Source organism: Gopherus evgoodei, chromosome 8 (genome assembly GCF_007399415.2).
Source record: "Gopherus evgoodei ecotype Sinaloan lineage chromosome 8, rGopEvg1_v1.p, whole genome shotgun sequence".
Lineage (NCBI taxonomy): Eukaryota > Metazoa > Chordata > Testudines > Testudinidae > Gopherus > Gopherus evgoodei.
In genome coordinates, this window is record NC_044329.1 from 2,256,317 (window position 1) to 2,269,750 (window position 13,434).

General features: G+C 41.6%; 1 protein-coding gene across 4 annotated transcripts in view; it reads left to right on the forward strand.

The window, feature by feature from the left end:
• The window catches only part of RNF145 (ring finger protein 145), a 60,314-nt gene that overhangs the window by 13,408 nt on the left and 33,472 nt on the right, over positions 1-13,434 (forward strand). For 3 of the 4 annotated variants that reach the window (XM_030571973.1, XM_030571974.1, XM_030571976.1), the window contains 2 exons: positions 2,064-2,277; positions 13,127-13,235. In XM_030571973.1, coding sequence (XP_030427833.1) covers positions 2,094-2,277; positions 13,127-13,235 — 293 coding nt within the window. In that variant the 5' untranslated portion in view covers positions 2,064-2,093. Of the gene's footprint in view, positions 1-2,063; positions 2,278-13,126; positions 13,236-13,434 lie in introns of those variants that run through there. The other variant, XM_030571977.1, reaches the window with a different exon arrangement.

Consider the following 13,434-nt stretch of genomic DNA (forward strand, 5'->3'; position numbering starts at 1 on the left):
AGGGCACCACCAGCGCTGCAACTCCCTGTTTGCAGCGCTGGCCGTACTCCCGTTTTGTCTCGGGTGTAGAGGATCCAGCGCTGGTGATCCAGCGCTGGTAATCCAATGTAGACAGTTACCAGCGCTTTTCTTGACCTCCGTGGAAGGAGGAAGCCTCTGGTAATCAAGCTGGTTTCCTTTCCCGGTTTGCTCTCTCGGTCCCGGAGCCACCCAGCAAACCGCAGGGAAGGAGACCTGCTTGCTCGGGGTTCCGGGACCGAGAGAGCAAACCGCGGCGAAGCTGGTTTCCTTTCCCGGTTTGCTCTCTCGGTCCCGGAGCCAGCCAGCAAACCGCAGGGAAGGAGACCTGCTTGCTCGGGGTTCCGGGACCGAGAGAGCAAACCGCGGCGAAGCTGGTTTCCTTTCCCGGTTTGCTCTCTCGGTCCCGGAACCCCGAGCAAGCAGGTCTCCTTCCCTGCGGTTTGCTGGGTGGCTCCGGGACCGAGAGAGCAAACCGCGGCGTTCCCGGTTTGCTCTCTCGGTCCCGGAACCCCGAGCAAGCAGGTCTCCTTCCCTGCGGTTTGCTGGCTGGCTCCGGGACCGAGAGAGCAAACCGGGAAAGGAGACCTGCTCTCTCGGTCCCGGAACCCCGAGCAAGCAGGTCTCCTTCCCTGCGGTTTGCTGGGTGGCTCCGGGACCGAGAGAGCAAACCGCGGCGTTCCCGGTTTGCTCTCTCGGTCCCGGAACCCCGAGCAAGCAGGTCTCCTTCCCTGCGGTTTGCTGGCTGGCTCCGGGACCGAGAGAGCAAACCGCGGCGTTCCCGGTTTGCTCTCTCGGTCCCGGAACCCCGAGCAAGCAGGTCTCCTTCCCTGCGGTTTGCTGGCTGGCTCCGGGACCGAGAGAGCAAACCGGGAAAGGAAACCAGCTTCGCCGCGGTTTGCTCTCTCGGTCCCGGAACCCCGAGCAAGCAGGTCTCCTTCCCTGCGGTTTGCTGGGTGGCTCCGGGACCGAGAGAGCAAACCGCGGCGTTCCCGGTTTGCTCTCTCGGTCCCGGAACCCCGAGCAAGCAGGTCTCCTTCCCTGCGGTTTGCTGGCTGGCTCCGGGACCGAGAGAGCAAACCGCGGCGAAGCTGGTTTCCTTTCCCGGTTTGCTCTCTCGTCCCGGAACCCCCCTTGAAGCCGCCCAACAGCGCTGCAGTGTGGCCACATCTAACACCACTTGCAGCGCTGGTTGCTGTAAGTGTGGCCACTCTGCAGCGCTGGCCCTATACAGCTGTACTAATACAGCTGTAACAACCAGCGCTGCAAAATTTTAGATGTAGACATGGCCAGGGAGGTGGGTTAGCTACACCAAGGGAGAGAAGTTCTCCTGTCAACATAATAGTGGCTTCACTGAAGTGCTACAGTGGTGCTGCTGCAACATTTTAAGTGTAGACCTGCCCTGATTATCTTTCCCAGATCTGAAGAAGAGCTCTGTGTAGCTTGAAAGTTTGTGTCTCTCTCCAGCATAAGTTGGTTCAATAAAAGATACCCTTTCACTTACCTTGTCTCTCTAATATCCAGGGGCCAGCATAGCTACACCACCACCTAAAAGGTTGTTGTAAAAAGTTGTTTCAAAAACAGCTTAATTTGTTGTTGCTTAACACTTTAAAAAACTATTTTTACTTGGCATATATTTCAAAAGCTGCTTCATCTGAGAAGGCTATAGAGCGAGATTTCAAGTTGAGCTGGGAATTACCAAGTGGTCTCTCTAGGTTTTTTTCTGCTGCTCTTTGTCGGCTCTAAAACCCAAGTATGTTTACTAATAAGAGTTTTCATAACACATTTTCAAAGTGGAAGAGCATTGTCCAAAACAAAAATAATAAAAGCACAGTAAGTCCTTATGGAAAATAGCTAGCAAAACTCCTCTCGATATAGCAAAAAAGCAAAAGCTATGCTGTCTGGATTTTTGAGTTGAGCTCAATTGATTCATTTACTGATACATGGCCCCACAGTGTTCTTCATTCATACATTCATGATGCCTAATGGCTGGCTGTACAGTGAGATTGATTTGATTACTTTTGTCTGTCTTGTGCTATTTACAGTCTGCTGCAAGTTTATTGAAAAGGAACAGAATGGCTGCAAAGGAGAAGTTGGAGGCAGTGTTAAATGTGGCCCTGAGGGTCCCAAGCATCATGCTCTTGGATGTCTTGTACAGATGGGATGTCAGCTCCTTCTTCCAGCAGATCCAAAGAAGTAGCCTCAACAATAATCCCCTTTTCCAATACAAGTACTTGGCCCTCAACATGCACTATGTGGGTAAGTCTGTACACCTCACACAGATAATACGTCCCAGAATGATGTTTTTTTGCAACAGTGCTGTGCTGTTGACTCATATTTAGCTTGTGATCCACTATGACCCCAGATCCCTTTCTGCAGTACTCCTTCCTAGACTATCATTTCCCATTGTGTGTATGTGTGTAACTGATTGTTCCTTTCTAAGTGGAGTACTTTGCATATGTCCTTATTACATTTCATCTTATTTACTTCTGACCGTTTCTCCAGTGTGTTCATGTAACTTTGAATTTTCATCCTATCCTCCAAAGCACTTGCAACTGCTCCCAGCCTGGTATCAGCTGCAAACATAATAAGTGTAATATCTATGCCATTATCTAAATCATTGATGAAGATATTGAACAGAACCGGACCCAGAACTGATCCCTGCGGGACCACACTCAATTTGTCCTTTCAGCTTGATTGTGAGCTACTGATAACTGCTCTCTGGGAACAGTTTTCCAACCAGTTTTACGCCCTTATAGTAGCTCCATCTAGGTTGTATTTCCCTAGTTTGTTTGCAAGACAGTATCAAAAAACAAGGTATACCAAAGTCAAGATATACCACATCTGCCGCTTTCCGTGGTAGCGTGTGTATATATACACATATATATCTGTACACTCACATATACTCTGTCCTACACTGTTTTAATGGTTATGCCTTTCTGCATGTGATTTTTTTCTCTAGAAAGAAAAATATTGATCTCTGTACTAGACTTTTTTCCTTTCTGACAAATTTACGTGGCTTGCCTAAGCCATGGTCATTCCTTTGCCTGATACACCAGAAGAAGTAAAATAATTTGGTAAAGGTTGAACAACATGTACTTGTACATACGTTTAAGAAACTCGGAAGTAACTCTGACTGTAATACAAGAGTGTAGTACATTAATTTCCATGATAGTCCTTGTTACTGTAATACCAGTGAGGGTAACTAGCCACTGGAACAGATTACTGAGGGATGTGGGAAATTCTCCATAACTCAAAATCTTTAAATCAAAACTGAGTATATTTGTAAAAGCTGTGCTCTAGTTCAATCACATCCTGTTGGATTAGATACAGGAATCTCTCTGGGTGAAATTGATGGTTTGGGCTATGCAGAAGGTCAGACTAGATAAAGTGTCCCTTCTGTCCTTAAAATCTACTTAATCACACTTTAGTATTCTCTCAAGTTTTTAGTGCACCCCTCAATTGTCTGTTGGCCCTATAGTAATTAAAGGATGGTGGCACATACTTTTGCTGTTTTGTAATCTTGATGTGCATGCTGAAAGTGAAATACACTAGGACTCTAACCCAACTTCAAATGGAAAATGAAATCAGTTTGGATCCTTCAGCTACATGCAGTATGAAAAGCAGTGCAAATAATTCAGTCTTTTCATAGCACAGCAGATTCAGATCTCTAATCTTATTTTTTATTTTAGCTCATCTAAACTTTTTTTCTCCAAGGTTGAAAAATTATATTCATTATAAACAGTACTTGGGGATGTGACCCCAGAGGGGAGGTATTAGGCCCCTATAACTCTCCATAGAGACCTTTGTCAGTGGCTTATCAGTACTCAGGGTCAGGTCCTGGCTGTCTTTTTCCTCCCCTTCATCCTGTCCTATAAAAGAACATTGCTATACCTGCTGGGAGACTGCGTAACAGCAGTTGCTGGAGAGGCAGAACACGGTGAACCTGTTTGCAAAGTACTTAATTGTTATCAATATTAATGTAGCAATTCTGGGGGTCACTAGGGCCCCTGTATATTATTAGAAAAAAGCTGTGCTCAGAAACAGATTTTTTAGAAAGGCTTTAATTAAGTTTCTTCCCAATGTGGACAGGGCCTAATTTGATTTTAAATGTTTTACTGTATATTTTTAAAGACTCTTTTTTAACTAAATTAAACTAGTCACGCTGGCAACAAAACTGTGCTAAGTTGAAATGGTTTCCTAGTACAGTCTTGGGTCACGTAGACCTGCTGTTTCAGACAGTGCTAGTTGCTCCTGCCAAAATCTCCCAAATTTATCCTCCTGCAGTTGAGCGGTCAGCTGCTTCTATTTGCTCTTCCTTGATGAAAGACAGAGGAGTGGCAGAAGCCATAATGTTTTTCCTTTAAAAGGACTGAGATGTGATGGGAGGCCTGTAGCATGCTGGTGAGCAAATAGTGAGTCAGTTGAAGATAAGAGAATAGGTATTATCCAGAGCCTTAATCTGTAATCATGGTGTGATTCTGAATTATGGTCATTATTGCACTAATATAGTGCACTCCCAAATTGCACTAAATAACTCATCTTTACTTGCTTAAGAGTGAACATACTTACAGTAGGGGATCAGGAAATGATTTTCTGGCACCACAGGACTCTCCACCGTTTTGTGCAGGTACTCCTCCCCTGGATGAGATGGAGGAGGATGAAGGAGACTTCATCGGTTTCTTCTGTTTCTGTTCAGAGTTCTGGCATATACCTGGTATGATGGGAGAGCCTAATTTTGGCAATTGATCTTTGATTATCACCAGATAAGTATGCCCAATGGTTGGTGATGGGATGGGATCTGAGTTACTGCAGAGAATTCTTTCCTGAGTGCTGGCTGGTGAGTCTTGCCCACATGCTCAGGGTTTAGCTGATTGCCATATTTGGGATCGGGAAGGAATTTTCCTCCAGGGCAGATTGGCAGAGGCCCTGGAGGTTTTTCACCTTCCCCTGCAGCGTGGGGCATGGGTCACTTGCTGGTGGATTCTCTGCAGCTCGAGGTCTTCAGACCACAATTTGAAGACTTCAATAACTCGGGCATAGGTTAGAGATTTGTTATAGAAGTGGATGGGTAGGGTTCTGTGGCCTGCTTTGTGCAGGGGGTCGGACTAGATGATCACATTGGTCCCTTCTGACCCTAGAATCTATGATTTAGGGCAGTGTCCTACCCAGTGGTGAATTCTTTGCCATCCAAACATTAAGTCCTGGGAAAGACAAAGTCACTGTTAAGAGTTTAAGTTCTCAGGCAAATGGAACATATAAATTTGTGACATAAAGTAGTAGTATGTAATGGCAACTTCCTGAATTGTCGTTAATACCTTAATCACTCAGCCAGTAATATTAGGTACATTTGTGTAGAGGGTTGAGAGGAGGAGAAGTCGTCTGAACTTGCTGTTATCAGATGCTGCTGTACCATTTTCACCTCCTTATGTCTAGGCTAATGTGAATTTAATTACTGACTAGACTTGCTCTTGCAATTTAAGGGTACTGATATCTGGAATGTGTGTGTGCACACATATCAACAACCCCCCTCTTATCCACAGCTCCAGGCTGAGAGAGGAAGCAGAGTCAATCTACTCCCAAGACAAATTTCCTCCCAACAAATAAAGGGTGCAAGATGGAGGAAGCATATCTCATATCCCTGCTTCTTTCTAAAGTATTCACCCTTCTGTTTACTGAAGCGATCTGAAGTCTTGAGCCAATGCACATTTATGCAGTTATCTTTACTTTTATGTTCAGGCAAGATTTAGTTAGGTGAGTAACGGAACAAATTTTCAACTGTTCTATTTTAAAACATAACTATTTTTAAGTCAAGATCAAGTCATGGGACTGTGTTTCTTTTTTTTTCTTCCAAAAAATTCCCTGTAGTGTTATGAAGATCACTTGCTGGTTTGAGCTCCTTGGATAAAGGACCTTTTATGTTTCAATTAACAGACACAACAGAAGGGCTAAAGAATTCCTGCCACACTCAGATTTTAGCAGTCCTTTTTTCTTCTTTCCTTTCTCAGTATTGTGGGTTGCCAAACTGTGTTACTGCTATTCCAGTAGGTGCTCCAGGCTCTTGCTGAGCTAGTTTCTCTGCTTGGTGTTTCCTTTAGATAATATTTCCTAGTACAAAGTTTAGGTATTTATATTGCTGATACTTGTCAACACACTTTTTACACCTTCTTAACAAAGAAGTTCTGCTTAAAAAGAGACTTGGAATCATTTATAAACCTTTTGAGTTTTCATGGTTACTGTAACATTTTGAGTGCTGGTCCAGAATGCAGCAGCTCATATTAATTTTAAGTACCCAGTAAACAGAACTATCATCTCTTCAGATCCGTACTATTGCTTCACATCATACTGTGTATTGATTTCAAATGCATATTTTTTTTTAAGATTCTCTTGGGTTGTAATTCACTAATGAGCAACCTTTTAATATGATTTGTACACAAATGATATATTTTCTGAATAGTCCAACAAGGTCAGACTCAACAACCAAATTGATTGCTGAAACTGCTACTTAAAGCTTCTGTGCAAAATTTAGTTCTTTCCTCCTACTTCTGTTCAGAGTGCCCAGTCTGTTACAGCTTTAGAAACCATATAAACCTTTATTTTCTGTTACTTTTGATTATCTTAATCATATTTTATTGTTAAGCTCTCTGCAATATCCTGGTGACATGTGCAGTGCATTTTGTTGAAATCATCCCTTTGCATAATTAGGCTACTCCCACTTGGTTCTTCCAATAATGACCCAATTTACCATCATGGAAGTCACGTCTATCATGAAGCCGAAGGCTCAGTTATAAGAGCCTGCATTACTTAATTCACTATCATGGAAGAACTGTGAGATCTCTCTGAAAGAATCCAGCAAGGGAGACAGCTGATTCCCTACATTGCTGATCGTCAGAATAAAGGAAATTGAGTGCAGTGCTAGTTGGGCTTTTTAATTTCAAACAGATATTTGAAATGATTGAATGGCACTAAATGTGTTTGGATAATTAGAACAGGAAGACATACTGGCATTTGTGATAACCACTGTATATACTGAAGAGCTGATGTTTATAAAATTGATAGTTTTTTGCACATTGGCGTGTGTGTGTGTTTGTCAGTGTATTTTCTGCATTGTGCAAAGTAACTAACTGACAGTACTAAGAGAGCAAAATGCACACTTAGTAACTTGAACAACACAAACGCTGCGTAATTATATTTGATTGGGAAGCCTTTCCTGATATTTTTAAAGATAGATTTATGAGGCTATCTGCCTAAAGGTTACTTAGCTCATAAATGAGCTGATTCGTGGTTCCCTAATCTATTGAACTTTTGCATAAACACTTTTTTTTTGTGTGTGTGTGTGTGTGTTGGAAAACATTCTTTGTATTTACAAAAATCTTGGCTCCCAGTAAGCGTGTTAAATTTTAAAAACCAGCACGCTAACACTGCATTGAAGAATTATTTAGTTAACAGAGGCAGGAGAGTACAGAAGAAGCTACCCCTGTTGCTACTGTTGTTGGCTGGCTGGTAGGGAACGCTGATATGGCTTTTGGCATTATATCTAGTCTTAGTGGCTAGACGTGTGGATTAATTTCAGCTTTGAAAATTTTTCATGAATTGTGCCTATAGGTCATATCTAATGCAGGAGATAGTCTTGCATGTTAGTGGAGATGCTATATGACATTGTACTTAAAGTTCTTTCAGCTTCTCTGTTAGAAAAGCTGTATTTTGAGGGGAGGGTCAGCAGGGGGTATATTTGTCTGCCAGTTATGAAGATCCTAGTTATGAAGTTATGGGTTCTGGTAGAGACTTGTTCCTGGTGGTCCAAGTGAGGTATAAAAGAGAATTGAGATGAGATGAGATGTGTTAAAATAATAGAAACCATTCTTTTCCCTCATAAGTTCAGTTAGTGGGATTAGATTAATAGATGTTAAGGCTAGAAGGGATCCTCTAGTCTGATTTTCTTGCGTTACACAGGCTGTAGAATCTCATGCAGTAAATTGTACATCAAGCCCATAACTGCTGGTTGACCTATAGCACATCTTTTAGAAAGACATCCAGTCTTGACTTGAAGACTTCAAGTGATGGAGAATCTGCCACATCCATAAGTAAATTGTTCCAGTGGTTCATTACCTTCACTGTTAAACATTTGTGCCTTATTTTTAAACTGAATTTGTCTAGTTTCATCTTCTAACCATTTGGATGTTTCTAGTCTAGCAGAAACCTCTTCCTCAGGTAGATACTTCTACACTGATAGTCACCTCTCAACCTTATTTTGGATAAACAAAATAAACTGATGGCTTGTCTATGCTGGCAATTAACAGCACTGCAACTTTCTCACTCAGGGGTGTGAAAAAACACACCCCTGAGCACAGCAAGTGGCAGCGCTGTAAAGCACCAATGTAAACAGTGCCCTAGCACTGGGAGCTACGCCCCTTGTTGAGGTGTGTTTTTTTTCTCTCTCCCAGCACTGCACCGTGACCACACAAGGCATCTTAAAGCGCTGCCGTGTAGACTAGCCTGAGCTTCTTAAGTGTCTTACTGTAAGACTGTCCTCTGCAATCTACTCTTGAATTGGACTGTCATGAGTTAGTCATCTCGTTTTAGCATAACTCAATAGAGGGCAACTACTATACAGACCAGCAGTTGAGTTTTCCACGCTTGCTGTCTCTCCCTGTCTGCACCAGCACTTGATTCGGTCATGAGACATACAGATATCTGATGCATATCCTGTGGCTCATAGTGTTATAACTCACTGCCACAGGATGTTGTGAGGCAATTTGTCAGTTCCGCTGAGAGATTGGAGGCAGAGATAGTCTAGGCCTGGGAAATTCATTTCTTGGAAAGAATGGAAGGTGCTGTGCGGTTACCTCCTGGTCCTCTAAAGTATGGCTCCTTCTCATCCTGCCAACCAGTACTGACAGCTGCTGTTTTTTTATGGATGCAATGTTCCTTTGACATGGCTCTGCAAAAGCAACCACCAAGAGATATTGTTCTTTCTTTGAGAGAAATATTATAAACTCCTTAACTGACTTTTATGTGCAAAGTTTCCATGCACAACCTAAACTCTGTTTCAAATGATGATTGGAAATGAGCAAAATGTATTTGAAATGTAACCATGCAAAAAAGAGGAAATTAAAAAGATTCATAAACATAACATTGTAACTTGAAGATACAGTTTGAATTGTGTTAAGTGTTCTAAAGGATGCAGTAATATGCAGCATGTCAAAGACTTTGATGCCTTACCCTTCAAAGAAGCAAAGGGCTATAAATTATATGCATCTGTGGGACAGTGGCTTGGAGACAGAGAGAGATTCTGAAGGGCAAACTGCGCTCTGTGCAGGGGAACAGTGAATGTTCGACTATTTAAGGGGATTATCTGTCTGAACCAACAAGTTGTAATGGAGGTCATGCGTGACTAGCTAGTGATGTACGTTATTTTCATTTAGCTGCGTTTACGCTGTTATCCTTGAGTGTTTTAGTGATTTCTCTATTTATTTTTTTTCTAGTATATTTGGGGTGTGATTGTGGCCCAGCATGGAATGGCGGGGAAGTCAAAGCGAGGATACAGAGGGGACCCGAAATTGTCTGATTCTGCCAGGACTCCTGGGGAATGCATGGTCCATTTGCTTTTCCATCCATTCCGGGAGTGTTAGGCAAGGTTACAATAATGTGTTTATATGTTGCCCATTATTATGCAAATATTTTCCAAACTAGTAGCTAGATGCTGTGTGTGCAGAATAGCTACAGGGTTTAGGGCATCATATTTCCTTCCTTTAGAGAAGGTGACACTCATAATAGCAACTCTGATCTTTGCAAACTGATCCACTGTCACTGAAAGTAACACTATTATTAAGATTGCAACATTCAGTACTTTAATCCCCAAAATGATCTCCCTTAACTCTTATTTGAAGTAGAATGTCCTCTGCATCATAAATTTAACACTTATATTTAGAAAAAAAGGGCATGAAATATAGCCCTTCTGATTTGTATACATTTGCAGTGTTAAATTTATGATGCAGAGGACATTCCTCTGCAGAGGAATTTACTTCATATAATATGCACCTTTGCTGCACACTGTATTTAACAGACTGAAGTTACAAGAAAGTTTTTTTGCTGGGGAAACTGTGCATCATAGGCAGAGGTCTAGTGAAGACCCTCTAAATCAATTCCTTGCTGCAATTGATTCCAGCAGTATGGCTCTCTCCATAGTGAAGGCCAGCCCTGTGGGTCTCTTCTCCAATTAATTATTTGTTTGGTGAGAGAGGAAGAGGTGGAGAATAGAGAAAAAGATAAACCTGATAAAATGTGATTTTTCTGTTTAGCCAAGAAATAGAAGACATGAACATTTGTTTGCTTTATTAATTAGAAGTATGTCGCTCATCTAAAGCATCCTAATTGCTGTAAGCAAACTGTTTTGGTGCCAGGCCTCAGACTCCATAAATAGCTGTATTTAATTGAACTTAAAGCTCAAAAGAAAAAAAAAAATCCAAGGGCTTTGTGGAAATTGTGGTACTATAGTCCTGTTCCTGTTTGCAGTAAGGAGCATAAACTGTGCCTTGAACTTTAAAAAATAGCAATTCTCAGATGAATGTCTAATTTATCACAGCTTTGTGGTGTTAATGCAAGATTCAGGAAATTTTGGGAAAGTATAATAAACTGCTCTGCTGTTACAAGTGTAAATTTATACATTTTTTTTTTTAATTGGTGAGCAAGTAAGTTTTATCTACCTGCCCTTACATGAAATAAGGAAGTTTTTACATGCCTGAATGGACTGTTGATTGCTTGGCTATTTAATGGGTCTGAAGTTTTTTCTATGGGCTCATTGCCAGCTTTTTTTTTTCAGTGAGTGCACTTTTACTAGAGCTTTATAGAGATGGACCACTGGAGGTTGGAAATACTAAGTAGCTGACAGTTGAGGAGAATTGGAATGTTTCTACATAAATATTTGTCTTAGTTTGGGATTGCACCCTATTAAATATTGGGACCTACCACGTTGGTAGGTTGTCTGATAGTAGCTAATTGTTGTTGAACTGCTCGTGTATATACTAGAATGTTTGTTCAAAAATCTCAGTGCGGTTTCATGCTCATAACTATCTTAAGACATACTCAAAACAGCATAATCAACTCTAGTTTAAAAGGTTGTGACTAATTAGGGAATTTGCTAAGTAGATAGATATTTTAAAACAAGTGGCATTTACTGCATATCTATGTGATGAGCCTTTCTAAAGATGTTTTGTTCTTAGCTGCTAGGAAATCCTTTACTCCTGACAGATTTGCTGAATGGATTTTAGTGCCAGTCACTTAAGTTATTAACCTCTGAAATTAGGATCTCTGTGGCAGAGAGCTCAAAACGAAGGACAAACAGGACACCATGTAGTGTCATAGGATTCCTGCTCTCTCTCCCTACAGTCTCTTTGGGGAAATACTAGGGAGTTCAAACATTAGACACTTATCACTGAATCCCTGAAGAAGCAGGCTTTGCAATGTCTGCTTTATTTTGGCATCCTGATAGAATGAGGTGTGAAAAGGAGGACCAACAATTTTTTTGCTTTGAGCTACTCACTAACCAGGCTGCATTCTTGAACAGTAAAGCTGTGTATTCATTGGGAATTTTCATCAATTCCCGCAAATGCTAGAGAGCCATTGAAGTTGCTGCAGTGCAAACCACAAGTGGAGGTAAGGAAAGACGTAATTTGCTCCATTGGCGCATGCCCTTGCGTGAATTTGCCTGAATTTGAGCAGTATAGAGAAGAACCTACATTTCAGTCTCAAATTATGGTATTAAGCAGGGATTTCAGATGTGAAAATGGATGGTGAGAGAACTGAAGTAATTTACAAGTTTAATTTTGCTTAAAATACAAATGAAGGTGTCAAGGTTTCTTTCCCCACTTTGAACTTTAGAGTGCAAATGTGGGGACCTGCATGAACACTTTTAAGCTTAATTACTAGCTTAGATCTGGTACGCTGCCACCAGCCAGAAATTCAGTGTCTGGCGCACTCCCTGTCTCTCTCTCTCTCTTTTCTCCCCCCCACCCCCCGCACTTTCGCCTCCCTGGGCTGCCTTGAGAGGCTTCACCAATTCTGTGGTGAACACAGATCCAAACTCCTTGGATCTTAAAACAAAGAGGAATTAACCACCCCCTCCTTTCCCCCCACCAGTCCCTGGTGAGTTCAGACCCAGTCCCCCTGGATTTTAAAACAAGGAAAATCAATCAGATTCTTAAAAAGAAAGCTTTTAATTAAAGAAAGAAAAGGTAAAAATTATCTCTGTAAAATCAGGATGGAAAATGCTTTACAGGGTACTCAGATTCATATAGACCAGAGGGGACCCCCCCCTTAGATTCAAAGTTACAGCAAACAGAGGTAAAAATCCTTCCAGCAAAAAGAAACATTCACAAGTTGAGAAAACAAACATAAGAGTAATCCACCTTGCCTGGCTATTACTTACAGTTTTGAAACATGAAAGACTGATTCAGAAAGATTTGGAGAGCCTGGATGTATGTCTGGTCTCTCTTAGTCCCAAGAGCGAACAACACCCAAAACAAAGAGCACAAACAAAGACTTCCGTCCACCAAGATTTGAAAGTATCTTGTCCCCCTATTGGTCCTCTGGTCTGGTGTCAGCCAGGTTTACTGAGCTGCTTAACCCTTTGCAGGTAAAAGAGACATTAATCCTTGACTATCTGTTTGTGACAGAAGGTTTTTAATGTATCCTGTGTAATGCATTACAGTATTTACAACAGTATTGCTGTAACTCAATGATTTTGTGAATGTGGTGGATATATTCTGTGATATTTATTCCCTACAGTGAAGGCATTTTGCTTGTTAGTGCTGAAATGTATCTACACTTACACATGTGCCCAAGAGAAGAGGGAAGCCTGCACATGCATCTTTCTCTTGTCTTTTTTCATGTCTCAGTCACTTTGACTCTTGCCAAAATATCATGGGTCAATTTCACCACATTCTTGACTGAAGTGAATGGAGCAGTATGCGTGTATGCCAACTACGTGTTTTTCCTCTCTTCTATCCAGGTGCATGATTTAAAAAAAAATCCCGCAGTAAGATAGAGTGATGTCTAAGTTTTAAAAAGCCATCAGAGGTTTTATTTCAACTTCTGATTTCTGCTTCAGGTTACATCATAAGTGTTGTGCTCCTAACCTTACCTAGACAACACCTGGTTCAGCTCTACCTGTACTTTCTGACTGCACTGCTGCTGTATGCTGGGCATCAGATCTCCAGGTAAGAATATGAGAAATTTTTCACAAGACTTGGTTTTCAAATCTGGAAAAATAATATAATTTAATATTTTGCCAGTAGTAGCCACACACAGAGGGAAAGGTCTGGTTATTTCATTTAGCTGTCTGGAATATATCCTGTTTTTCCATATGTTGAAAAGAAGTTACAGGATTAACACATTTCTGTTGGAAGATGTGTGAGG